Here is a 27727-nt window from a genome sequence, read left to right on the forward strand (position 1 = left end):
AATGGAGGAAGGGCATGATCCTTTAAGGTTATGTATGTTAGGATTGTGCCAATTCTCCATCATACTTATGTGCCAATTAAAAAACCACGCTCAAGAACACGTGCACAAAAGCATATACAATGTTAAATATCATGACATACAAAATGTAGATATGCTTATCAAGTTCTAGATGACCACCCTTTGTATATCTATCAAAACTTCATGCAATACATGATCAAAACACAAACGTGAATTCCAATGCCTACTTAAAGTCATTGTTGACTGTGAATATACTAAGAGGCCACTCAAGAGGGGTGTTGATCTGGAACCTTCCTAAAATAAGATATACTCTCACTTTGTCTTGCCATCTCTTTGGATTCACCTCATAAATGTGATTAGTACAAAACCCAAGACGTATATATCCCTCTCAATCCAAAAGCTCCTTGAAGAATCTCTTCTAATGCAAGTCTCTTGCTCGAGTTTGACAACTCAGGGTATATTTAACTGAGATACTCTTGAAGCAAATTACATTGTACCATGATAAGAAGACAGGATTTGGCAAGAGGATGTGTGGATATACAATGATACATGCTGTAAGTGGGGCACGATTGATTGATTTTGAGATGAACTTTAATACTACTAAGATTATGCAGATGCTACCTTGTGTACAAAAGGCCACTCAGAATACTAGTTAGCGTGGGACCTTCTATCATCTGTCTTTAGCTGTTCTTCGAGGCATTGTTATCAAGCCTTAAAGTTCAAAGAGGAAAAAACCCTTGATTGGCAGCTTACAACTATTTCATTGACATATACGCACTGACGTATGCCTCTACGCACTCCCCATCCCATGAAAAATCTTTTGACATGCCATTCCTCATCAACTGTTTCCATCTTTCAGGGTCATTAACCTGCAATCCAAGAATTTGAAACACCATACATGGTTTGGCTCATTGACCAACTGCCAAAAAGTAAGAAATGTGCAAGCACTTACACTGCAGTCAATGGCCTTAATTACTGCTACCATCAAGTCTTGCGGCGTTCCAGATCTGTAGATGAATGCATTTGCATCCATCCAGCGTGAAACATCATCCGCATCCTTCACACTGATACAAATCAATTACAAGTATATTATGTTGCTTGTGAAACTAGCATGGAAGAAACTACAAATGAACAGAATTGGTTTACCTTCCCTCGGATGCCTCTTGCTGTTTTATGATTGGAACACTTCCATATTGCATTGCAATAAGCTGAAAAACAAGTGCCGTTTTGATCACATGCGCAGAGAAGTTGTTAGGGAACATCATGAGTGATTGCAGACTAACCGGAAGCTCTGCTGCCTCCTCATCCACCAACATACAGATCACAATGTCTGATGCAGCCATGAGTAGATGAGCCATTGAATCATCCTTGCTTTTGATGATCTTCCCACCTTTCTCCTTTTCAAGCACAAAATGAAGACTTTTTGTTTTTGTTTTAGTGTAACTGCTCTCTCTCTCTCTCTCTCTCTCTCTCTCTCTCTCTCTCTCTCTCTCTCTCTCACGCAGCCCCTCCCTCCCTCTCACGCAGCCCCTCCTCGCTCCCCATCACGCAGCCATCTCTCTCTCTCTCTCTCACGCAGCCTCTCTCTCTCTCTCTCTCTCTCTCACACACACACACACACACATGGATACATACCCACACACACACTACACACATACACGCATACACACACGTACTCCCTCTCTTCCCCTTCTCCCCTCTTCTTCACAATATGAAGAGAGGGTAGTTACGAAGACAACCATGTCTTCCCCCATCATCAAGACGCCGACATCGACAATGAAGACAACCTTCATGCTCACGAACAAGAGGCTTGCACAATTGGAGGAGGACATGAAAGAATGGCGGATGGAGAGAGAGATATGGGAGGAGGAGAAAGCCACCTTCATCAAGCTATGGAACGAAGAGGAGGAGGACATGAGAGCGGAAATCCAAAATCTCAAAGAGGAGAAGGAGAGAAGGGAACCGGAGAACGAGAAGGAGAGGGAGAGATGGAGGAAAGAGCAAGAAGAGATGAAGGCACAAATCGATCTCCTTCATGCTTCCATCACATCCCTCACCCCCGAGGAAGGAGAGATTAAAGAGGAGGCTAAGGAAGCCCTCAAGGAGGAGATCACCAAAGCCCTCACCGCAAGCATTGAGGACAAATTAGAGGCCACCAAAGAAGGATGGGTCGAAGTGGTCAACAAGAACATCAAGAAGGTAGCAAGAGAGGAAGCCCAAAAAGATGAGGTACTCATCGTACACACAACCATCGAGGAGGAGAAGATGCGACAAGCTCGCCGTCTCAATGTGCGAGTGACCGGCATCAAAGAAGAAGCAGGGTCTACACCCGAGAGCGATGGGAAAGCTTTATGCAAGAAAGTGGGATACAAGGAAGAAGAGATCCCTTTCTCCAAAGTTTGGAGAGCCGGCAAAGATCCAAAGAAGAGAGCTCTCATCCTCCAATTCGCCTCCGAGGAGTCTCGAACTTCTTTCCTCCGAAAGAGGGTCATCTTGAGAGGGCTAGAAGGCCCCCCGATTTATCTTGATGATGACCTCACAAAGATGCAACAAGATCACCGTCGCGCGTGCATGCCTAGAGTCCACCAAGCCCGCAAAGAAGGGAAGAAGGCAGTATATCGAGATGGTAGGGTTATCATTGATGGCAAGACCATCGCATAGGGACTCGCGGCCTATGGGACACACGAGGAGATTCAGGTCACGGTTTGGAATTGCAATGGAGACCTATGGACACACCCAGAGAGACTTGAGGAGGTGATGAGAGGTCGAGACATCATTCTACTTACAGAGACACACGAGAGCCCAGAGAGAGGGTTACCACGGATACATGGATTCCAATGGGAGTCTCTACATTGGGGATGTATGCGCCAGCACACCACTCGCGGCTCAGGAGGAGTGGCCATACTCTTTAGACAGGGGCTTCACAGCAGACTACAGATTGTTGCCCGGGACCCATAGGCCCGCTACATGTGGATTCACCTCGAGCTCTCACGAGACAGGATCGTCTACATTGCCCTTTGCTACTTTGCTCCCACAGGCTCCAGATTCGCCCCTATTGAGCAGGAGTCACAGTACGCATGCCTCACGGAGGAGATTATGGAGTACTCCACACTGGGTGAAGTCTTCCTTATGGGAGACTTCAATGCTCGTACGCGCAGTGAGCAGTGTGAGGCATATGACCACGAGGACCCAGAGGCACTACACACTCTAGATGAGGAGGCTACTATGAGAGATACAGCAGACAGAGCTCCAGTCACAGCCTACGGACGACATCTACTTCGAATTGGCTCCCAGCACCGTCTCGTTATTTATAACGGGACGGTCCAGTGGCCCACCTCAGGGGGCCTGACTTGTATGCCACATGGAGTTGCAGAGGGAGGGGGGAGTACAGTCGACTATATTCTGGGACCCAGGGAGGCTACACACCTTATCACATCCTTCACCATTCCACCCATACCCATCGGAGCCGACCACACATACCTCTCTTTCTCCATCACCGGAGATACCATCCCACACAGCTCCACAACACACACTCCACACACCACCATCCATTTCACACATGAGCTAGCCTCTCTTTACTCGGCCGAGGTCGAGCATGGCCTATGCCTCCTCCACCGATCCACACCACTCTCAGTTCTCACATCACATATCTCTTCCGTTCTCCACACTTCAGCTATTAGCTCTTTTCCACACACCACTCACACAGGACGCACTCCCCCCCCCCGGGACTATGTCTCAGAACCGCTGGTATGATGATGAGTGCAGAGAGCTATACCGACGCCTCCGTGCACGGCGAGCCTTAGGAGAGATCACAGAGAGAGAGGCCAGACGGCATATGAAGACGCTGACACGCCAAAAGCGGCGAGCATTCGAAGAGGCACAGGAGCTTGAGCTATACCGCCTATTCATGAGCATGGATAGCGCGACGGCATGGCGCACCCTGCGCGAGCCACGTCCGACTACAGCTATTGAGGATCCACAGATATGGCATGATTATGCAGAGCGACTTTATGAGGTGCCAGGGCAGCCTCCTATCCCACAGCCACACGAGCCACGCCCCACGTGCTCCTCCTTCTTTACAGCAGAGATGGTAGAGAGGGCCATACGCCGCATGCAGCACAGACGATCAGCTGACCATACTGGATTACAGAGTGAGCACATCATTTATGCGGCCTCCACTATAGCCCCGTTGATTGCACATGTCTTCAACCGGGCTATAGGGGAGGGCTTCCCAGAGGAGTGGACACAGCACACCATAGTGCCTATCCACAAATCTGGCGACACCCTGGACCCAGGGAACTACAGGACTATCATGATTGGCCACACGATGGCCAAGCTATATGGAGCAGTACTTGAGGCACAGCTCAGCTGCTACGCAGAGATCGAGGGTTTACGAGCTCCAGGCCAGGCAGGTTTCAGACGAGCTTTCTCCACCACTGATCACATCTTCGTTCTGCGCTGCCTCATTGATGGGGCAAAGGCGCGGAAGAAGAGGCTTTACTGTTGCTTTGTGGATTTCCGCAAGGCCTTTGACACAGTCCCACGCGAGAGACTCTTCCAGCGCCTTCACAGCATTGGGGTACCAACAGAGATGATTTGGGCCATATATGCTCTCTACGAGAGGGTGACGGGTCGAGTTCGTTGCCCAGGCGGTTTTTCAGAGACCATTGCTAGCACCATTGGTGTTAAGCAAGGATGCCCACTCTCCCCGACACTCTTTGGGCTCTACATCGACGAGATCTCCGACTACATACTGCGAGCAGGGGGAGAGGGGAGCGACTTGGCAGGTACTCCGGTCCACATCATGTTATATGCTGATGATATTGTGTTGATTTCAGAGTCACCCGAGGGCTTGCAACGCCATCTTGAGGCCTTGGACGAATTCAGCACACACAGGGGGTTGACTGTGAACCTTGGCAAAACCAAGGTTATGATCTTTCACACATCCAGTGCAGTGAGGAGCGTTGCCACCTTCACAGCAGCAGGAGGACAGGTTGATGTAGTCACCTCCTATGTCTACCTTGGCATCACATTCACCAGCCTACCAGGACCCTTCACTATGAGGCAGGCTGCTGCTGACAGGCTCACCCGAGGATATGCAGCTCTGGCCATGCTAGAGCGGAGATGCCACCAGGCACACTTTCAGGAGCCCCGCACGAAGGGGTGGCTTTTCGACACCTTCGTCACCCCGGCCTTGTTGTACTCGGCGGCAATATGGGCACCAGGATTGACAGCTGACCAGTGGACACAGCTTGAGAGGCCACAGGTATGTATGATCTCACGCTTGCTCCGCAGCAAGAAGACAGTGCCACATGACATTATTAGAGCCGAGCTCGCCACACCACCTATGGTTGTAGAGGCACTATTCCAGAAAGTCTGCTTCATCCAGAGGATGAGAGAGCTACCTCCTGACAGACTCACTCGTAGAGCATTTGAGGCAGCTATACAGCTATCAGAGAGTGGGCATGAGAGAGCATGGTACTCACAGGTCAGAGCATGGTTTGAGGGACACGGTCTTGACATGGAGAGCCTACCACTATTCCAGTACGACCCCCACTCACCATATGTTCACCTCTCTCGCAGTGAGAGGAACTTGGTATTGAGACAGGATCTGTGGCAGCTATACACTAGGAGAGTCTGGGAGTCACCTGGCTTGGGGACGAGGATGTCAGATTACAGAGACTAGTTTCTTACCATATTGTCTGGGGGGTTCATACAGAGACCACGCTACATGGACACATATATGCCACATAGCTCACGGGTGGCGATTGGTCAGCTGAGAGTGGCTTCACACAGGTTAGAGATTGAGATCGGGAGACATACTGGTGTTCCCAGGGAGGAGCGAATCTGCAGAGCCTGCACAGAGGAGGTGGAGAGTGAGGAGCACTTTGTATGTAGATGCAGAGCATACACTGAGATCAGAGGCAGGTATGAGGCCTTATTCAGAGGACAGCCCACTCTCCGAGAGATCATGGACTCTCGAGATCAGAGACAGCTCGGACGTTTCTTACTAGAGATACAGAGCCATCGGGACACACTACTACAGCCACACACAGCTACACAGACAGAGGGGAGACAGTCGCAACTCACAGACTTCTTTCAGAGGATTGCCGCCCCTCCCTCACCAGACACTCAGAGGGGAGTGACACTCCCACAGGCGGAGGTGAGCCGAGCTAGACGACGACCACGAGTCACAGGCTACAGGGGCGCGAGCTCCCACCACCGACAGATCGAGGAGATCCGAGCCCGGGAGCGCCGTGCCACTGAGGAGCGAGTGGCTCAGATGAGGGCCGACCCGACAGCTTTCATCCGAGTAGCCTTGGCACCAGACCCGCCCATGTACCACATCTTACATCCCCCCATTAGTACGGGATGGAGCTAGATAGCTTGATGCATTCTCATGATTGTACTACCTTGAGCATATAGACATGCATATACCCCTAGAGATAGAGCTCCATCCCTCCTCAGATACTCCACTACCTACATTCAGTTCAGTTTTGTATCAGTTTTGTTTCATTTGTCTTTCCGATAGACGGATGACATACACACCATGTACATTTGATTTGTCTCATAGGCCGATTTCGGCCTGACATAGACGTTAAAAATCTTTCTTTCTCTCTCTCTCTCTCTCTCTCTCTCTCTCTCTCTCTCTCTCTCTCTCTCGCTAGTTGAGCAGCAGAGCAGGGCAGCAGAGCGCGTGTGGCTGGGCCACAGAAGTCACGCATGACTGAGGCCAGAAGTCGCGCAACAGGGATAGCACAACGCGGCTGCAGCAATCGCGCTTCGCGGAGGCCAGGGGCAGCAGGATGCGCGCAAGGCTGTTGTGCTAAGTTCGGGCTATTGTGCAGCATGGCGGAGGTCACGTATGGCAGAGCGCGAGAAGGAGACCATGGCGGGCTGGTGATGCCCCTGTCCACACTGCCCTGAGGCTCGCGCTCACACTGCCTGAGGCTCACGCTGCACGTTTGTCCCGCGCAGTCCTACGCGTAGCACGTCAAAGCTGTTCTACGCGTAGCAAGTCCAGCAGTCGCCCTAGCTGTTCTACGCGTAGGAAGTCAAGATCCCCTACGTTTAAGCTTATTTCAATTTTTAAGCCCTAAGGTAAATTTTAAGCCTAAAGAGATTTTAAGCCCTCTCTTTGCGTCCAAGTTTAAAGCGATTTAAGGCCTTAAGGTAAAACTGAAATAATTTTGCCATACTCTTAGTCCCTCACCCTAGTACCCTATCCCAGATTTGGGGCTCGGGTTCGATGGACCCGCCTACCGAAGGGGAAGGGCCGGGTGTAGATAGCTACACTACCCCAAAAAAAACAACGGCTACTTTCAACCGAAGAAACAGAGATACTGTACTATCACCAGGATCCTTAATCGTTGGGAAAACCTCCAGGATACATGATGAGCTACTGATGGAGAAGGTCCAGGTGATGCTCAAATCAGAGCTAAACTATATGAGGGATGACATCAGGAAAGAAATGCACGCGAACGCCGAGAGCTACAAGAACTCCATGTATGGAGACATGATGAGAGAACTAAGGAGAGAGATCCGGGGGATACAGAATGAGGAAATTCAGATCGTGAAAACGGAATTACGAAACCTAATCAAGGCCGAAGTAAATGTAACAGAATGCGTTATGCAAAAGAAACTCGATGAGGCAGTAACAAGTTTTGAAGCATGGAGAACAAATATGGAAAAGCACATGGAGGAAAAAGATGCAATAATCGAGGAGCTAAAAGGAGAACTTGCGGCTTGTAAATCTGCAACTAAGGAGAAGGGAGACGACCAACCTTCGGTGCTGAAGGAGCTCGAGGACATGAAGGATCAGATGAAAGCTCTACAGGAAGGAGATGAACAGAAATCGAAAACGGCATCTTCGTGGGCAGAACGTCTTGTTAAGACACAAGAAAAGGTTGATGAAGTAGAGAAATGGATTGAGGATGCGAAGAAAGGGAAGGCCCAGATGCCTGAGACCACACCTACTTCCACCATTATTCATATGACCATTGATGAAGAGTAGAAAAGGAAGACTCGGGCTCTGCATGTGCGGGTCACAGGAGTCAAGGACAAAGAGAATGTAGATGAAGAGGTGAGGGAACTGCTACAACGCATGGGCATCACAGAGCCTACTCACACAAGTGCATGGAGAGTGGGCAAGAAAGGAGTCGATGAGAAGGGAAACGTAAAGGATAGGGCACTTATTCTCCGCTTCCCGAATATAGAAATAAGGAAAGAATTTCTAAAGAAGAGGCCAACTCTTAAGAAAACCGGTATTTTCCTGGGAGATGACCTTACATTGGCACAAGTGGCACACATGCAAGAGTTGATGCCAGAGATCAGGGCAGCAAGAGAAAAAGGGAAAATCGCCTTTTATAGAGGAGGGAAAGTAGTGGTTCTGGAAAAGCGCTCATCATGACGGTGCGAGACCTATGGGGCGACACTCCGGATAGCGACGTGGAATTGTAATGGATCATATAGGCTAGATGTAGGTGCCTTTGAAGACAGCTTCAGGGACAGAGACATAGTTTTCTACTCAGAGACACACCAGATACCGGGACAGCTTATGCCACATGTGAAGGGGTATTTATGGAAAACAGCTGGTCGACCAGACAAGAGATCTCTACGAGGTAGCTGGGGTTCAGGAGGAGTAGCAGTCTTATTTAAAGAGGAGCTGAAACCACTACTACAGATTATCAGGAAAGATGAACAAGCAAGGTATATGTGGGTGAGAATGAAAGCCGAGACAGGTAGATTTCTATATATCGCTATATGCTACTTCCCTCCAAGTACATCAGTCTACTCCTCACCTAAAGGACAGTCCCCTTTCTCCATATCGAATAATGACATATGGGAGTTCTCTAGAGAAGGAGACATCGTCCTCTTGGGACTGTACGACAAGGAATGCAAAGAGACGAGAACCTAGGTCCAGAAAGAGCTTACACTTGGGATCCTCACATATAAGCAGTCTCGGATTGCTCTTCGGCGTATAGTACGTCGCAAGAAAAGGGCATTTTTAGCCAAACTGGAGAAGGATTTATATCAGCTCTTCTTGAGTCAGGACTCACATGAGGCCTGGCGTTTATTTCACGAGCACTCATCGCCTTCGACAATTACTTCTCTTGAGATTTGGGGTCAATATGTAACATCATTATATATGGTATCTGGACAACCTCCACTACCAGATCCACTAGAGCCATGCCCTGCTACTAGTACTTTCTTTACTACGGAAATGGTGGAAAAAGCCATTGATACAATGAAGACAAGAAGAGCATATGATCATGAGGGTCTAGTAGCAGAACATTTGATCCATGCAAGGGATCTACTTGCTCGTTTGTTTAATCGGGTCATGTGTGAAGGATTACCTGAATCTTGGAAATTATCTACTATCGTACCTATTTTCAAGTCAGGGGATCCTATGATACCCGGGAACTAACGTACCATTATGGTGGGTCACACATTGACCCGACTGTACGCATCCATTATGGAACAAAAACTGAGTAGATGGGCAGAGAATGAGGGCATAAGGGCAACAGGACAAGCTGGATTCTGGAGGGGTTATTCCACTCTAGATCATATTCTTACGCTCAGAGCCATTATTGAAGAAGGAAGAGCAAGCGGGAGAAGAATGTATTGTTGCTTTGTGGATTTTCGGAAAGCGTTTGAAACAGTACCAAGGGCCAGATTGATGCGCAGAATGCAAGAGTTAGGGGTCCCCAAAGAGATTATCTGGGGGATCATGGCCTTATATGGGTCAGTAACTGGTTATGTACGTACTTCAGAAGGGGATTCCGACATTGTTCATTCCACCGTTGGAGTAAAGCAGGGATGCCCACTGTCCCCTACTTTATTTGGTATGTATATAGATGAGGTATCAGATTACATTGATAGAGAGGGTGATAGAGGTGCTCAACTTGCAGGGTCATGGATCCCTTTGTTGTTGTATGTAGATGATATTGTATTGATAGCAGAATCCCCAGAGGGAATGCAGAGGTAGTTAGATGCATTACATAAATTCGCGGAGGACAGCGGACTGTTGGTGAATTTGGGTAAAACCAAAGTTATGGTGTTTAACACCACACCGCAGTGGGTTAGGAGATCGGCACCTACATTTGCATATGGCCAGGATACAGTAGAGTACACAGATGCATACACATATCTTGGTGTGGTATTTGCAGGACCGAAGTTTACTCTTAAGAAAGCAGCGAAGGCTAGATTGTCCAGAGCCTCTGCGGCCTTGGGAGGGTTGGAGAGGATGTGTTCACAAGTGCAATTTCAAGAACCACGAACAAAACTTTGGCTCTTTGATACTGTGGTGGCTTCGGCTATGCTTTATGGGGTCCAGATTTGGGGACCATCTGTGGATTAGGATAATTGGAAGCCAATGGAGAGACCTTTGGTATCTATGATTTCCCGAATGATTAGAGCCAAGGCCTCCGTACCACACGCGATTATCCGAGCGGAACTAGCTGCCTCTCCGATAGAAATTGAAGCTCTTACCAGATCAGTGTCCTTTATACATGGTTTGTGGGATACAAATAATTGCCGCTATACTAGATTGGCCCTCGAATCCTCTTGACAATTAGCAATGAAAGGGGATACATCATGCTGGTATGCGCAACTGTCTTCGTGGTTTCAGAGACACGTGTTCAGTATGGAAAGATTACCCCCCTACCAATACTCTCTTGAGGCTCCATCACTGGCAATTACACGAACGGAGATTAATAAAATCATCCGTCAGGATCTTATACTGTTGGATACTAAGAGGACATGGGTAGACCCTACACAAGAATTGGGCACGAAGATGGCCGACTACAAAGAAAACTTCCTACAACTATCTGAAGATGGATTTGTGATTCGCCCGAGCTACATGGATACCCACCCGTCTCATGGTTTGAGATGTGCTATTGGTCAGATTCGTACATCCTCACACCAGCTGGAAATTGAATTTGGCAGATTTAGGGGAATCCCACCCGAGAGCAGAATTTGCAAGTTATGCGGAATGGAGTCGGAGACACAATTACACTACATATGCCATTGCACCATATACTATGAGATACGTGGGCGTTTCCATTGCCTATTTAAAGAAGGCTTTGGACCTCTAGATAGAGTCATGCAATACCAAGATCAAAGATGCTTAGGCTTGTACCTACTGGAAATACATCGGCACAGGGATAATCTAATGAGAAGACAAAGAGCACTACAGCCTCAGAGGCAGATCATAGATTTCTTCGGATCGAGAGAAGCAGGAGGGGAAGGAGAAGCAAGAGACCAGCAGCCAGCACAAAGGAGTACCCACATCCATACCAAAGGCACCCTCATTGACAGGGCGATTGAGCTTAGGAAATCGAGACGACCACGACCGAGATGCAGAAGCACACTTCACCGGAGGAGACTACAACAAAGGATTAGAAGCATTCTAGCCAGACACCCAGAATGCTCCTAAGAAGTTTATTTAATACTTTGTATTTAGTTTTTCACATTTATTTTCACACTTTCACACTTTTCACACTTAGTACTTTAGTACTAAGGTACCCAGACTTTGTAACAGATTCACCACTTTTGTATCAGTTTGGTCTCATAGGTCATTCTGGCCTTTTTGAAGACGTTAATATAACATTTCATTTCATTTTCTCTCTCTCTCTCTCTCTCTCTCTCTCTCTCTCTCTCTCTATTCCATAGCATAGTATTTTTATTTTGTCATTTTGTTACTTTTGTTACTCTGACTTTGTATCAGATCCACCACATTGTAACTTTCTGGTCTCATAGGTCATTTTGGCCTTTTGAAGACGTTAATATAACATTTCATTTCATTTCATTTCTCTCTCTCTCTCTCTCTAACTTTGTATCAGATCCACCACATTGTAACTTTCTGGTCTCATAGGTCACTTTGGCCTTTTGAAGACGTTAATATAACATTTCATAACATTTCTCTCTCTCTCTCTCTCTCTCTCTCTCTCTCTCTCTCTCTCTCTCTCTCTCTCTCTCTCTCTCTCTCTCTCTCTCTCTCTCTCTCTCTAGTTCCAGCTAGTAGCACTTCTAGATTCAATTTACTTCGGCCTCTAGAAGATTTATATATATATACCTTCATAACTTTGGAATAGCGAACTCACGAATTATAAGAGGGAATAAAGAACTCATAAAACTATAAAAGCAAGGGACACGAGAAAAGAAAAGAAATGAAAAAACAAAAAACAAAAACAAACTAAATCGCTTTATTTGCTACGAAACAGAACTAGATAAAACAAAACATTATTAACTTAAAAATGTCTTTAGAAAAGGCATTCACAAAATAAGTTGACGCAGCTTACTTGGCTTAAAACAAGCACTCTAACTTTAAACAAAAAACGATAACCCATCTTAAAAACTTAATCTTAGAAATCAAACTTCACACAACAACTTCTAGAAGACGTTAATAAAGCTCTCTCTCTCTCTCTCTCTCTCTCTCTCTCTCTCTCTCTCTCTCTCTCTCTCTGGTTGCTCACGCTTTTCCTCTCTGCCACACTCGGCCGCACCTCCCGTCTAGAGCTTGACCCCCTCTCATGCCCGCAATGTCTACTGATGGGCTATTTCATCAAGGTCTTAAGCCTTATGATTAACACTCCTCTAAGTCCAGGGCTTGCATGTGGCAAGTAGGGGGCTGCTTGTGGGAGCAAGGGGGAGGCTTGCTTGGGTTTTTAAGGAAGCAAGGCAGCTGTTTGAAGCAGGGGGCTTAAGCACAAACCGTGCTTCTCTCTCTGAGAGAAGGAAGAAGAAGAAGAGAAGAGTTTTAACGTCGTAGGAAACAATTCCAAGAGACCTTAAAGATCTAGCCGACGAGGAGTTGAGAGAGAAATGAAATGTTATATTAACGTCTTCAAAAGGCCAAAGTGACCTATGAGACCAAAAAGTTACAATATAGTGGATCTGATACAAAGTCAGAGTAACAAGATGACAAAATGACAAAAAGACAAAATAAAGTACTATGGAATCCTAAACTGCTAGGTGTGAACTAAGCAGCTAGCTGGGATAGCTAGATCACAAGAGATCCAGCATCGGTTGCTGGCGGATCTCATCAATCTCCTCCATGGTCAGTAGTCTGACCGGGCGTCGTGCATGTTGGGCCAAAGTGATCCGAATCCTCTGATGCTGTGTAGTCCTCCGTAGTCATGAACGTCTGGATCTCCCCAACTCGGTCGCTCGGACAATCAGTGTGCCTCTGGTGTGAGGCGACGAGCTCTCTTGTGGTAGTAGCTCCTCCGGGCGTCCAATGGCAGCTCTAAAGAAGTCTGTGATCTGTCTATGAGATTGGCTAGCCTGTCCTCTCATCAGGCTCTCTCTGTGTCTGCGCAGCTCGAGCAAAAACAAACCCAGGCATCTCTGATCCTCATACCACATGACTTTGGAGAGTGGTCCAAAGCCCTCTCTCAACAAGCAATGAAAGCGGCCTCGTATCTCGTAGTAGACGGGGCAGTGGCATGTGTAGTGCAACTCTGTCTCAGGCTCGATGTCACACAAGGGGCATGTCCTGGCCTCTGCTGGTACTCCGCTGTATCTCCTAGTCTCAATCTGCAAAGCTGGTCTAAAGATGTACGTATCTGCCAATAGCACATCGTATCCCATGAGACAAGTGGGTGTCCATGTATCTGGGCCTCGTCACAAAACCATCCTCCATAAGCTGGACAAGATGGTCTCTGTATCCATGTCCTCCTGGTGTCTAGCTGAGTCAGGTCTTGGCGGATGAGCCTGGTGATCTCAAACCGTGTAAGAGTCAGAGAGTGAGTACTGAAAGGGAGGTAATCTGTCTATGCTGAACCCATGCACCTGAAACCATGATGTCATCTCCCCATACCAGCATGCTGTATCTCCCTGAATGGCTAACTGTCGAGAGGACTCGAGTGCAAAGCGGGCATATCTGTCTCTGGGAAGTTCCCACATGCAGTGTATGAAGGAGACAGATCTGGTGAGCGCCTCAACCACTAGTGGGGGGGCAGCTAGCTCTGCTCGGACAATAGCACGTGGTACTGAAGCCTTAGCTCTAATGAGCCGCGAGATCATAAAGACCAGAGGCTTCTCCATGTCCCCCCATCCATCAGTGCGGCTTGGCCTCCCGTGATGATCCAATGAAGGTCCCCAAATCTCAACTCCATAAAGCAAGGCAGAAGCCACCAAAGTGTCAAAGAGCCAGAACTTCGTCCGAGGCTCCTGAAACTGAACCTGTGAACACATCCTTTCCAATCTACCCAATGCTGCATGGGCTCTGGTCAATCTAGTCTTTGCTGCCCTCCTCAATGAAAATGCTGGCCCACTAAAAACCACTCCAAGGTAAGTGTAAGCATCTGTATACTCCACTGTCTCCTCGCCGTATGTGAATGTGGGCGCTGAACTCCCGATCCACTGTGGGGTGGTATTAAATACCATGACCTTGGTTTTACCAAGGTTGACGGACAAACCACTTTCCTGGGCAAACCTATGCAAAGCATCCAAGTGACATTGCATCCCCTCCGGAGAGTCAGAGAGCCAACACAATATCATCAGCATATAACAATAGTGGAATCCATGTCCCTGCCAGTTGTGCACCTCTATCACCATCTCTCTCAATGTAGTCAGAAACCTCATCCACATACATACCAAATAGAGTAGGAGAGAGCGGGCAACCCTGCTTCACCCCAATCAGGGTTCACCCCAATAGTTGAGTGAACCGGTGTGGATAGACCCTCCGAGGTGCGTACATGCCCCACTACTGACCTGTATAATGCCATGACCCCCCAAATGAGCTCTGTGGGTACTCCCATCTGCTGTAATCTGCGCATCAATCTAGCTCTGGATACTGTGTCAAATGCTTTGCGGAAATCCATAAAGCTACAATAGATCCGTCTCCCATTTGATCTGCCCTCCTCAATGATGGCTCTGAGTGTCAAGATATGGTCAAGAGTAGAAAAAACCCTCCTGAACCCTGCCTGCCCGGCTGCGCGTACCCCTTCCCTCTTTGCCCATCTACTCGGCTGCTGCTCAAGAATAGATGCATACAACCGTGCCAATGTGTGTCCAATAGTGCGATAATTCCCAGACTCCATAGGGTCTCCCGACTTGAAGATAGGTACAATAGTAGATAGGCTCCAAGTATTAGGCAAGACCTCACACATGGCACGGTTAAACATAACTGCTAGAAGCTCTGCTAGTAGATCTCTGGCATGCGTGAAATGCTCAGCCACTAAGCCATCATGATCATATGCTCTCCCAGTCCTCATCCTGTCAATGGCCTTCCTCACCATCTCAGCGGTGAAAAAAGCACATGTGTGTGGGCATGGACCGAGGGGGTCGGGAAGGGGAGGCTGCTCAGGAACTGTGTACAAAGATGATGCGTACTGGCCCCAGGACTCTATAGAAGTGATGGCAGGGGGGGGAGTGCTCATGAAAGAGCCGCCATGCCTCAGGTGAGTCTTGACTCAAGAATAGCTGGTCTAGATCCTGCTCTAGGCGAGCCAAAAATGCCCTCTTCTTCTGCCGCACTAGGCGTCGGAAGTCAATCTGTGACTCTGTAAGTTATATCCCCCCAAAGCACCTCTCTCTAAAGTCTAGCTCTAGTGTCCCGGCATTCCTCATCATACCAACTGTTCTGGGGCATGCTCCTCGAACGGCGTCTCTGCTCAGGCTGGGTATGTGGGTATGCCTCTACTATTGCATCATGTAGTGTTTGTGTCACTATAGTAGTAAGCTCCTCCATAGGTGGCCCTGACTCCTCTGTGCACAGACGTCTGTAGATCCCATCTATGTATACAGAGTCCGTCTCCCGCGTGAAGGTGTAGCGAGTAGGGACTGCTGCCCGTGCCTTGTGTGCTGTGTGCTACACTAAACTGAAAAGAGATGGTCAATGACACAAGAGCATGATCCACTGCCACACCAACACGTCTAGGTCCAAATGTGAGATCCTGGATACTAGAGACGAGGCTCGGCTGTGTCATGAGGCTCGGCTGTGCCATGACATAATCCACTGTGCTGGCTCCATGTCTGTGTGGAAAGCATGTAAAACCCCTCGCAACGGGAAATCTCTGTAGGCCATTCAAGTGGCCAATCCATGTGTAGTCCCCATGTCTATTAAGTGTCGTCCATACTCAATGTGTTCCCCATCCTGAGAGAGAGAGAGAGAGAGAGAGAGAGAGAGAGAGAGAGAGAGAGAGAGAGAGAGAGAGAGAGAGAGAGAGAGAGAGAGAGAGAGAGAGAGAGAGAGAGAGAGAGAGAGAGAGATGAAAATGAAATGAAATTTTATATTAACGTCTTCAAAAGGCCAAAGTGACCTATGAGACCAAAAAGTTACAATGTGGTGGATCTCATACAAAGTTAGAGTAACAAAATAACAACTAAAAATACTATGGAATCCTAAGCTGCTCGATGTGAACTAAGCAAAGAAAGCAGCTGGCTGGGATAGCTAAATAGCTAAATCACAGGAGATCCAACATCGGTCGCTGGCGGATCTCATCAATCTCCTCCATGGTCAGTAGTCTGACCAGGCGTCGTGCATGCCTGGCCAAAGTGATCCGAATCCTCTGATGCAGCCTCCGTCGATGCTGTGTAGTCCTCCACAGTCGTGGGCGTCTGGATCTCCCCATCTCAATCACTCGGTCGATCAATATGCCTCTGGTGCGAGACGAATGTGAGCTCTACTGTGGTAGTAGCTCCTCCGGTTTCTCTAAAGAAATCTGTGATCCGTGAAATCTGTGATCCGTCTCTAAGACTGGCTAGCCTCTCTTCTCAGCAAGCTCTCTCTGTGTCTGCGTAGCTCGAGCAAAAACAAACCTAGGCATCTCTGATCCTCGTACTCCATGACTCTGGAGAGTGGTCCAAAACCCTCTCTGAACAAGCAATGGAAGCGGCCTCGTATCTCGTAGTAGACAGGGCAGCAGCATGTGTAGTGCAACTCTGTCTCAGGCTCCATGTCACACAAGGGCATGTCCTGGCCTTTACTGGTACTGCGCTATATCTCCTAGTCTCAATCTGCAACTGGTGTGAAGATGTGCGTATCTGGCCAATAGCACATCGTATCCCATGAGACAAGTGGGTGTTCATGTATCTCGATCTTGTCACAAAACCGTCCTCCGTAAGCTGGAGAAGATGCTCTCTGTAGAAAGCCATCTTCGTGCCCAGCTCCTGTGCTGGCTGTATCCATGTCCTCCTAGTGTCTAGCTGAGTCAAGTCCTCGAGATGGGCCTGGTGATCTCGGACTGTGTAAGAGTGAGAGATGGTGCATCTAGTGAGTACTGGAAGGGTGGCAATCTGTCTATGCTGAACCCATGCGTCTGAAACCATGATGTCATCTCCCCATACCAGCATGTTGTATCTCCTTGCAGGGCTAACTGTCGAGAGGACTTAAGTACAAGGAGGGCATATCTGTCTCTGGGAAGTTCCCACATGCGGTGTATGCAGGAGACTTATCTGGTGAGCGCCTCAACCACTAGTGGGGGGGCCGCTAGCTTTGCTCGAATAATGGCACGTGGTACTGAAGCCTTAGCTATAATGAGCCGCAAGATCATAGAGACTTGAGGTATCTCCATGTCCCCCCATTTATCAGTGCGACCCGGCCTCCCGTGATGATCCAATGAAGGTCCCCATATCTCAGCTCTATAGAGCAATGCAGAAGCCACCAAAGTGTCAAAGAGCTAGAGCTTTTTCCGAGGCTCCTGAAACTGAACCTGCGAACATATCCTCTTCAATCTACCCAATGTTGCATGGGCTCTAGTCAATCTGGTCTCTGCTGCTCTCCTCAATGAAAATGCTAGTCCGCTAAACCACTCCAAGGTAAGTGTAAGCATCTGTATACTCCACTGTCTCCTGGCCGTATGTGAATGTAGGTGCCGACCTCCTGATCCACTCTAGGGTGGTATTAAACACCATAACCTTGGTTTTACCAAGGTTGACAGACAAACCAATTTCGTGGGCAAACCTATGCAAAGCATCCAAGTGACGTTGCATCCCCTCCGGAGAGTCGAAGATCAACACAATATCAACAACATATAACAATAGTGGAATCCATGTCTCTGCCAGCTGTGCACCTCTATCCAGAGTTACCGGGGAACGCCTCCTAGCCTCCGTTCCGGCGTTCCGGGGGGCAGTTCCCTTCCCGAACGTTCCGAAACGTCCCGGAACGTCTGACGTTTCGGGTGGCCAGTGCAAACCGGAACGGCCGTTCCGGAACGTTCCGGAATGCCCCTGGAACGGCCAACGGCTACAAACAAATTTGGCAAAAATTGAAAAAATTGAAGTAAATGTTTGGGCTTCTGTTTGAAGTGTGCAAGGCCTCAAGGACTCATAAAATGCACCCCCCTCCCCCTTTCTCTCCACAAGCTAATCCTCAAGGCTCAAGCTCTCTCCCTCTCACACTCTCAAGATCTCTCTCTCTCAAGGCTCAAGGCTTCAAGCCTTCAAGCTCTCTTCCTCTCCCTCCCACTCTCTCAAATCTCTCCCTCTCCCTCTCACTCTCTCGAGTCTCTCCCTCTTCACTCTCTCTCTCTCTCTCTCTCTCTCTCTCTCTCTCTCTCTCTCTCATCATCTAGTCATAGCAAGGTTGAATGGTCTTCAAAACGAGTTTTTTGTGAGTATTAGAGTCAAAGCACTCTAATACTCGTATTTAAACACAAGGAGCTAAAAAATGCACTATTTGGGTGTTTTTTATACCTCCCGTTCCGCGCCGTTCCCGTTCCGGACCCCTAGCCGTTCCCCCGTTCCGCGGGGATCCCGTCGCCGTCGCCGTTCCCGTTCCGCGTTCTGGGTAACTATGCCTCTATCACCATCCCTCTCAATGTAGTCAGAAACTTCATCCACATACATACCGAATAGAGTAGGCCCTGCTTCACCCCAATAGTGGAGTGAACCGATGTAGACAGACCCTCGTACATGCCCCACTATTGACCTGTATAATGCCATGATCCCCCAAATTAGCTCTGTGGATACTCCCATCTCCTATAGTCTACGCATCAATCTAGCTCTGAGTACTATGTCAAATGCTTTGCGGAAGTTCACAAAGCTACAATAGATCCGTCTCCCATGCGATCTGCCCTCCTCAATGATGGCTCTGAGTGTCAAGATATGGTCAAGAGTAGAAAAGCCTCTCTTGAACCCTGCCTGCTCGGCTGCGCGTATCCTCTCCCTCTCTCTGTCCATCTACTGAGCTGTTGCTCAAGAATGGACGCGTACAACCGTGCCAATGTGTGTCCAATCATGATAGTGCGATAATTCCCAGGCTCCATAGGGTCTTCTGACGTGAAGATAGGTACAATAGTAGATAGGCTCCAAGTAGCAGGCAAGCCTTCACACATGGCACGGTTAAACATAACTGCTAGAAGCTCTGCTAGTAGATCTCTGGCATGCATGAAATGCTCAGCCACTAAGCCATCATGATCATATGCTCTCCCAGCCCTCATCCTGTAAATGGCCTTCTTCACCATCTCAGCGGTGAAAAAAGCACATGCGTGTGGGCATGGATCAGGAGGGTCGGCAAGGGGCGACTGTCCAAGAACTGTGTACAAAGATGAAGCGTACTTGCCCCAGGCCTCTGTAGAGGTAATGGCAGGGGAAAGGAGTGCTCATGAAAGAGCCGCCATGCCTCATGTGAGTCCTGACTCAAGAATAGCTGGTATAGATCCTGCTCTAGTCGGCCAAAAAAGCCATCTTCTTCCATCGCACTAGGCGTCGGAAGTCAATCTGTGACTGTCTGTGAGTGATGTCCCCCAAAAGCACCTCCCTCTGAAGTCTGGCTCTAGTCTCGCGGCATTCTGCATCATACCAACTGTTCTGCGGCATGCTCCTAGAACAACATCTCTGCTCAGGCTGAGTGTGTGGGTATGCCTGTGCTGCTGCATCATGTAATGTCCGTGTTAGTATAGTAGTAAGCTCCTCCAGAGGTCGCCTTGGCTCCTCACTGCATAGTCGTCTGTAGATCCCATCTATGTATACAAAGTCAGTCTCCCACGTGAAGGTGTAGCGAGTAGGTGCTGCTGCCCGTGGATTGTGTGCTACATTGAACTGAAAAGAGATGGTCATCGACAGAAGGGCATGATCCACTGCCACCCCAACAGATCTGGGTCCAACCGTGAGATCCTGGATATTAGAGATGATGCTCGGCTGTGCCATGACATAATCCATTGTGCTGGCTCCATGTCTGTGTGGAAAGCATGTAAAACCTCCCGCAGTGGGAAATCTCTGTAGGCCATTCAAGATGGCCAGCCAATGTGCAGTTCCCATGTCTATCAAGTGTCGTCCATACTCAGTATGTTCCACATCCTGTGATAGTCTGGACAGGCCCGTCCCTACGACATCCAGCTCTCTCAGCATCTGCTCTGAAGTATCATAAAATACTGTCTGGTGATGGGCAATCCTAGCATTGAAGTCCCCTAGAATGATAATGTCACCATCTCTAGAGAACTCTCATATGTCATCATCCAAAATAGAAAAGGGGGACTGTCCTCTTGGGTGATGCATAGACTGACGTACTCGGGGGAAAGTAGCAAATAGCAATGTAAAGATATCTACCTGTCTCTCCTCTCAATCTCACCCACATGTACCTAGCAAACATGTACCTAGCATGCTCATCCTTGCGGTCTATATGTATCAATGGCTGCAACTCCTCTCTGAATAACACTGCCACCCCCCTGAGCCCCACCCTCTGTGCTCTGATCGCGTCTCCTATCTGCTGTCCCATCTATATCCACTGATGTGAGGCATAAATTGCCCAGGGGCCTGATGTTTCTCAGAGTAGAAGATGATGTCTCTTCCAGTAAAACTATCCTCAAAAGCACCCACATCAAGGCGCATAGATCCATTACAATTCCAAGTGGCAACTTTGAGTGTGGTCCTAGAGAGAGAGAGAGAGAGAGAGAGAGAGAGAGAGAGAGAGAGGAGAATGTCTTATCCACTCACAACAATGGCTAGCCAAGTGAAACTCATGCTCACAAACAAGCAGATATAATAAGAACCAAGAAAAGAGAAAATAGTTTTTCTCCATGAGCATGAGGAGAGGGAGAGAAGATGGAAAGAGGAGAAAGAAAATCTCCAAGAGACAATCTCTCTTCTGGAAGGCACTATTGGTACTCTTATGACAAAAGAAGAGAGGGAGATACTCATCGATAAGGAAGCCATCAAAGAAGAGATCACCAAGGAGATTGCAGGGAGCATTGAGAAGAAGCTCGGTGCAAAGAAGAACGGATGGGTCGAAGTTGTCAAGAAAACCCTCAAGCAAGAGGCAAGAGAGGAGGCTGAGAAGTGGATTGAAGTGGCCAAAGAAAGAGAAGACAAGAAACTATGCCCACCCCAACTATCATTAATATGACGTTAAGAGGAAGAACAAAAAAGGACACCATATATGCATCCGTTAGTAGAGACCGTGATAATGTGGATGAGGATGCTAAGGAGCTTATGATAGTGATGGGGGTGATAGCACCCAAACTTACCAAACCATGGAGGGAGGGGTAGGCAGATATAAGCACATCCTCGGTCAAAGAAAGAACACTAATTTGGCGCTTCCCCTCAATGGAAGCAAAGGAGTACTTGAAAAGGAGGCCAACTTCAAAGAAGATAGGTGTCTTCTTAGGAGATGATATAACCTTGGGATTGCTAGCACACAGGTCATACCACAGATCGGGGCGGCAAGGGAGAAGGGAAAGGTGCCTTTCTACAGAGACGGCCGCATTGTGATTATAGAGAGGCGTACCACATGGTGCACGGCTTATGGGACCAAGCTCAACATTGCTCCTTGGAGCTGTAATGGGTCTCTAAGACTGGATGTAGGAGCCTTTGAGGACAGTTTCATTGGGAGGGACATTGTATTTTACTCGGAGATGCATCAAGCACCTGTACAGAGTTTACCACATGTTAGTGGATATCGATGGGAGTCGGCCAGTAGACAGGAGACGAGATCAAAGCTCAAGGGACGAGGGTCTGGCAAAGTGGCTGTACTTTACAAGGAGGAGTTACAACCGATGATACACATTGCTTGTAGAGATGATCATGCAAGGTATGTGTGGGTGAGATTGAGGTACCTATATATTGCTATATGCTATTTTGCACCTAGTACGTCAGCTTATGCTGGGCCGAAAGGAAAATTATCATTTACTGTTTTCAATGAGGATATATGGGAGTTTTCTAGAGATGGTGATATCATGATTTTGGGAGATTTCAATACCACGACAACGCAATGCAAATCACTCTTCTATGACACCTCTGAGAGATGTTAAGAGAGATTGATACCATTGACATGAGTTTCTTGCCAAGACACGTCTAGCATACCTTGGGACTATGTGATTGGAGGTTTCTCCTATGTACTATGATATGCAGGTCATACCACCACTTTGAAGTTAGATTACTTTGACTCTATTGAAAACGTGTTTGATTTTAATGTGTAAGATAATCCTTAAATCCCACGTGGGAGCCCAAGATGAGGTGGATAGTTTTTTTGGAAAAAGAAATTATGTGATGAAAATCCCATGTGAGAGCCCAAGAAAAGGGTATATTGATTTTTTTTGAGAAAGAGGTCTCCGTACAAAGGAGACTTCGGCGAAATTTTTAAGATTTATATTTTATTGCGAGAGTCTTACATGATAGAGAGCAGATAGAGGGTGGTAGATTTCTTATTGAGATAGGTAGTGCACATGGTTTAGCCATCCTGAATGGTATTGAGAGATTCCCTTAGTCAAGCGGTTTCACTTGTTTCCACCATCGTCATGGAGCTAGTACAATGGATTATGTCATGACTACGCCCAATTTAATTCCACATGTACTGATGATTTTGTGGTGGTAGGCCAGTTGGGGTGGTAGTGGATCATGCTTTCCTGACTTTTACGCTTATGTTCTCTTACAATATAGCTCCACCGTCGCAAGAACCCAAGGCCACTCGCTATACATCTACGAGGGAGACAGACTCTGTCTAGATATACATGCGCCTCTCCGTAGAGGAACTAGGGTTCCCTCTTCATGAGCTCACTTAGGTTTTGATAGAGACACTACATGATGTAGAAACACATGCCTTCCCACATAGCACTCTTCATTCTGGGAAGGTGCCCTAGAGCAGTTGGTATGATAAGGAGTGCACAGAGACGAGAGTCACACTACAGAGGGAGGTGCTCATGGGCGTCATCACTCACAATCACGGAATACCTTTCGGCGCCTTGTGAGACAAAAGAAGAGAGCTTACCTAGCTCAGCTGAGAGATTTATGTTAGTTATTCTTGAGCTAGGACTCGGGTGAGGCTCGGAGATTGTTTTGTGACTCGTGAGCACTCCCCAACACCAGCTATTCCATCTACAAACATATGGGGTGAGTATGCTACTTCTCTCTACATGGACCCGAGCTAGCAATACATCCACAATCTATTGCAAAAACTAAGCTTTCTCTTGAGCCGAAGTGGGGGCATAAATACACATCACACCTACCAAAGAGCCATCAATCGCACTCCAAATTTGCCTAGAGAGCTGATGACATGGCAGTTGTACGGATGCGGATCTCGGTGAATTGCACTGGCGGCCTTGGGCGCTAGCAAGGCCGCTAGCTTTTGAGACCAGATGCTTTTGGGCTTGAGAGTTGAAGCTTGTCCTGTAATCAGCTTTTGAATGGCCAAGGGCCTTTAAATATGAACCATGGGCTCTCTCTTTGGCATCCTACCGCGTGGAGGTGCAGAGCAGAGCCGAGCCGCAAGCATTATACCTCGTTGATGCAATATAAAGAAATACCGACAGGGACGCCACAATTTGGGGCCAGTGCACTTTGGGGGTGGACCTACGCCGCTCCGTGTCTCCCGTGAAGTCTCTCTCTTTCAGTTCAGTTGTTTTGAAGCGTCTAAAATTTGTTCAGTTCCGTTGGCACGTGATGCCGTCCCGTTACAGTTGGCTGATCACAATTCCCCAAAATGTATGAGAAGCCCCATGCAACAACTTGCCACATCCATGGTGGCTGCCCATGCATAGCTCGTGCTCCTGCATTGTGCCATCACCACTATGCTCAGCTCGTGAGAACTGCCAAGCTACTGGAGTACTAGCTATGAAGGATTGAGGAACATGAGGAGGTGGTGGGGCACACAAAAGAGGTGGTGTGTGTAGGGGCGAGATGTGTAGAGAGAGGTGGGTGAGGATGGGTGATAGAGGGTGGTGGTGCTGAAGCATCAGTGGGAGAAGGAAAAAGAGGAGGAGGTGCTGGTAAGGATGGCAAAGGTGAAAAGTTATTTTCCATAGCAAAGTGTAAGGCAGAAACTCTGGTGGTGGGCCTAGATACGTGTGGAGTGAAGAAGTAGAGGGTATGTTCTGTAATGGCTAAGAAACAGTCGGAGACAGAGTCTGCTGAGGTGATAGAGATGGTGCTAAAGGAGGCTCTGGCCGCGGAAAATTATGTTGGCCAGTAGCTCTCTACCAACCATCCACGGCTCCCTGAGGTGGGGGATGCTGGGGCTCCGGCTGACCACGAGGGTAGGGCAGTCTCTCACCATGTGCCCAAAGCATGGTTCCTTAGGCACTGATCCGAGTGAGTAGTGACCGCCAAGCATTGTAGACGAAACCGCCTTTACCAAGGGCGTACACTTGTATCCTGGCAAACAAATCTTTGTAGCCCATCAGTATAGTATAACCAGGCCCCACCGAGCGGCTGCGCTAGTAGGACAACTCGAAAGATGTACTGGAGGTGATGGAAAGGAGAGAGAGAGAGTGAGTGAGAATGGAGGAATCCGTTGCTGGCGATCAAACTCCTCAAGGTCAAAGACTGGTGTCCAGCACTCTAAAACCAACAACTGAGTCCCAGCCACAATAAGAGAGCCGCTGAAAGAGAGACTCGCAACAGCGCTCGTCTGAAAGCTGTACCAAGAGGATGCCACGACCCAACATGATGAGCTCCAGGATGCTGCCCTTAGAACGGCCAAGTGTAGACTGAAGCCACCCATGAATTGTGGCGCATGAGGGTAAGAGGCCCACGATGCACCAACCAGAGTTCGTCCCAAGTAGTGGCGAGTGGCTGACTCAATGGTAGTAAGGTCCTCCCTCGGTCATCAAATCGTACGCCCATGTGAAAGGTGCAGGAGCAGCCATCGTGGCACTCGGTGCTGGTATGGTGTCAGCCATGAACCAAAAACTGACAAGAGGGTGCTAAGTGTCCAAAACACCTCTCTCTCTCTCTCTCTCTCTCTCTCTCTCTCTCTCTCTGCACAATAGGAGGCTTGGACCCTTTTGTTTTACGTAAGCAAAACACAAGGCCCGAAGGCACCACATAAGCCCACAGGCATCATAATAAATTGGTAGTGAAAAAATCCCTAGGATATAACAATAACAACAAACCATGGGGGAAAAACTACCATTGATAGAGAGTTACAAACCATGGGTGATAAATCTAGGGCTAGGGACAAAGGAGTGAAGTAAGATTGTAAAAGAGAACTGAATCAGAAATACGCTTGTGACAAGGAAGCTGAAAACTGCACCAAAGAGTCCCTACGAATAGAATCCAGATATGGGTTGTACTGTACTGAAAGGAGATTGAAAATGTCAAAAAAGCATGATGCACTGCTACACCCACTAGTTTGGGTCCTACTGTGAAATCCTGAATGCACGGGATGAAGCTCGGATGTGCCATGACATAGTCCACTGTGCTGGCCCCATGCCTATGTGGGAAGCAAGTAAAACCAGCAGTAGGAAATTGTTAAGTATGGCTAACCCATGTGAGGCCCCCATTTCCATCAAATATGTCCCGTACTCGGTGTATGCCTCAACCTGTGAACGTCTATCTAGCCCCGTGTCACTGGTATCTAGCTCTCTTAGTATCTCGTCTGAAGTGTCAGAGTGAGCAGCGGAAGGTGGAAAGAGAAAAGAGAGAGACAATGGCAAACAACACACAGGGACACATGGAAAAGGCTGGCAAGCTCCAATAACTCTAGATGGCAAAACTGTTGTGTACAAGACAAGATGAATGGGAGAGTGCAGCCCCCCCCTCCTATATATAGGAGAATAGGGGAAGGTAGGGCAGACCAGAAATCTCAACGACCTAGCACAAAAACACCCATGAATATGAAAAAATGGAAAAGGACCCGGGAAAAATGCTAAGCAAAACCCTAAATGTGTCTGAAGATCCCTGTCCAGCAGGTGTACAATTGGCCAACCCACAACCAATGGCCAGTGCACATGATGTGTGTGAAGCTTGTAGGCAGGGTGCAAAGCATCTGGAGATGAAGAATCTAACACCCCCCTCAACGACAGATGCGGAGTCGCTGAGGAAGAGGATACAGCACGCCTCACAAATCTGGAAAGTGAAAAGAAAAAGCACTAGCCAAACAAAACGACGAACCGTCTAGCACCAATGTGATGATGACCAAAGCGAGGTCAAGCTGATCAAGTCGCACAAGGAAGTTGATGGAGAGGCTAACAACATAACAAGTCGCTGAAGAGGATATACACAAGGGAAAGATGAAAGACGAGAAGGGAGCTCATCGGTGGAGGTCAGCATAAGAGAGAGAGAGAGAGAGAGAGAGACAGAAGAGAGAGAACCCCCCTGAAGCAAAGCACTCTGACACAAAAGGATAGAAGGCCAAGGTGGTAAACCGGCAAACTCCAAGCCAAATGTGATCTCCATCATAAGAGGGAAGAAGGAGGTGGAGGAAACTAGAGGGGGATGCCATCGGCTTGTGAAGGGCCGGAGATGGCGGCGACAGATGTCTAACAAGAATCCCGCCCATCCTCGGGATCTGAACCCTTCTTGCGGTCCCGCCGTCGTTTATAACATTTTTCTGCATAATGACCTTTCTTTCCACAATAGGTACAAGTAATGTCATGGCGAGAAGGTGTACAACCAGGTCCGGACTGTCCGAGAGCACTGTCAGCCCCACTGGATGTAGAAACCAATGCAGTAGCACCCGCAGAGGTGGCTTTGTTGTGAATGCACGAAGCTATCTGTTGCACAATGGGTAAGAGCTCCTCCCTAGTGATAGGAGTAGGGGGTACCCAGCTAGGGAAAATCGAAAAAACGATAGAATCACGAGAGATCCGTTTCGAAGCTGAATGGGAGGTGTCGAAGTTTGCAGACAAACGTCTGAGCGAGGGGGGAGATGCGAGGCGATTCGGCTACTCATGCTCCAGCCACATGCTCTAGCTGCTCTGCATCCTATCGCGCAGGGAATTGGCAGCTATGGGGTTGCAGAAGGTTCAGGCTTATTTTTATATACAGGGAATTGTGCTCAACAACGCAACATCTGCTGCATGCTGGGTTGGCTACGAGAACATGGTGAAGTCGTACCATAATTATGTCGCGCGTTCGAACTCCTTATCCGCCTTTTACAGTGAGAGATCTCAACTCAAAACTGGAATCTGAGGAGTATCCGATGAATATAATATCAGAGGAGCCAGTAGGTAGTAGTAGGAGTAGGGTGTGTAGAGGTAGTAAGTGATTGGAACAAGGAATCATAAGTGTCCAAAAGCTTGAGCAACAACCGAGTTGCCATGCTCTCGGAAGAAATCTGGTGACCGCAAGCTACGAGCTCATCACGAAGCAGAAGCATGCGGGATATGAAGTCTTGGATGGTCGGAAATGACGAGACCTGTAAGTCCATCAAAGTCTTTTCCAGGGCGAGGATCCTTCGGGGTGTCTTCGCCTCGTACATGTTGTGAAGGAAACCCCATACCTCATGTGCAGTGGTGTGAGAGCGTAAAGACGTCAACACGCTATCCGCACAATTGATGAGTAAGAAAGAGTAAACTCTGCGATGGTTCAAATTCCACTGATCCAC

The 27727-nt window shown here is 48.1% G+C and overlaps 1 protein-coding gene across 3 annotated transcripts in view; it reads right to left on the bottom strand.

Moving 5' to 3' along the window:
• Window positions 1–211: 211 nt before the first annotated feature.
• Window positions 212–27727, bottom strand: part of LOC147438998 (UDP-Glycosyltransferase superfamily protein) — a 198556-nt gene continuing 171040 nt past the window's right edge. For 2 of the 3 annotated variants that reach the window (XM_086484946.1, XM_086484948.1), the window contains 4 exons: window positions 1302–1415; window positions 1165–1226; window positions 971–1082; window positions 212–887 (listed from right to left, as the gene is read on the bottom strand). In XM_086484946.1, coding sequence (XP_086341072.1) covers window positions 774–887; window positions 971–1082; window positions 1165–1226; window positions 1302–1415 — 402 coding nt within the window. In that variant the 3' untranslated portion in view covers window positions 212–773. The remainder of the gene's footprint in view (window positions 888–970; window positions 1083–1164; window positions 1227–1301; window positions 1416–27727) is intronic. The other variant, XM_086484947.1, reaches the window with a different exon arrangement.

This window comes from Adiantum capillus-veneris, chromosome 16 (assembly GCF_014529385.1).
Source record: "Adiantum capillus-veneris isolate H3 chromosome 16, ASM1452938v2, whole genome shotgun sequence".
NCBI classification, from domain to species: domain Eukaryota; kingdom Viridiplantae; phylum Streptophyta; class Polypodiopsida; order Polypodiales; family Pteridaceae; genus Adiantum; species Adiantum capillus-veneris.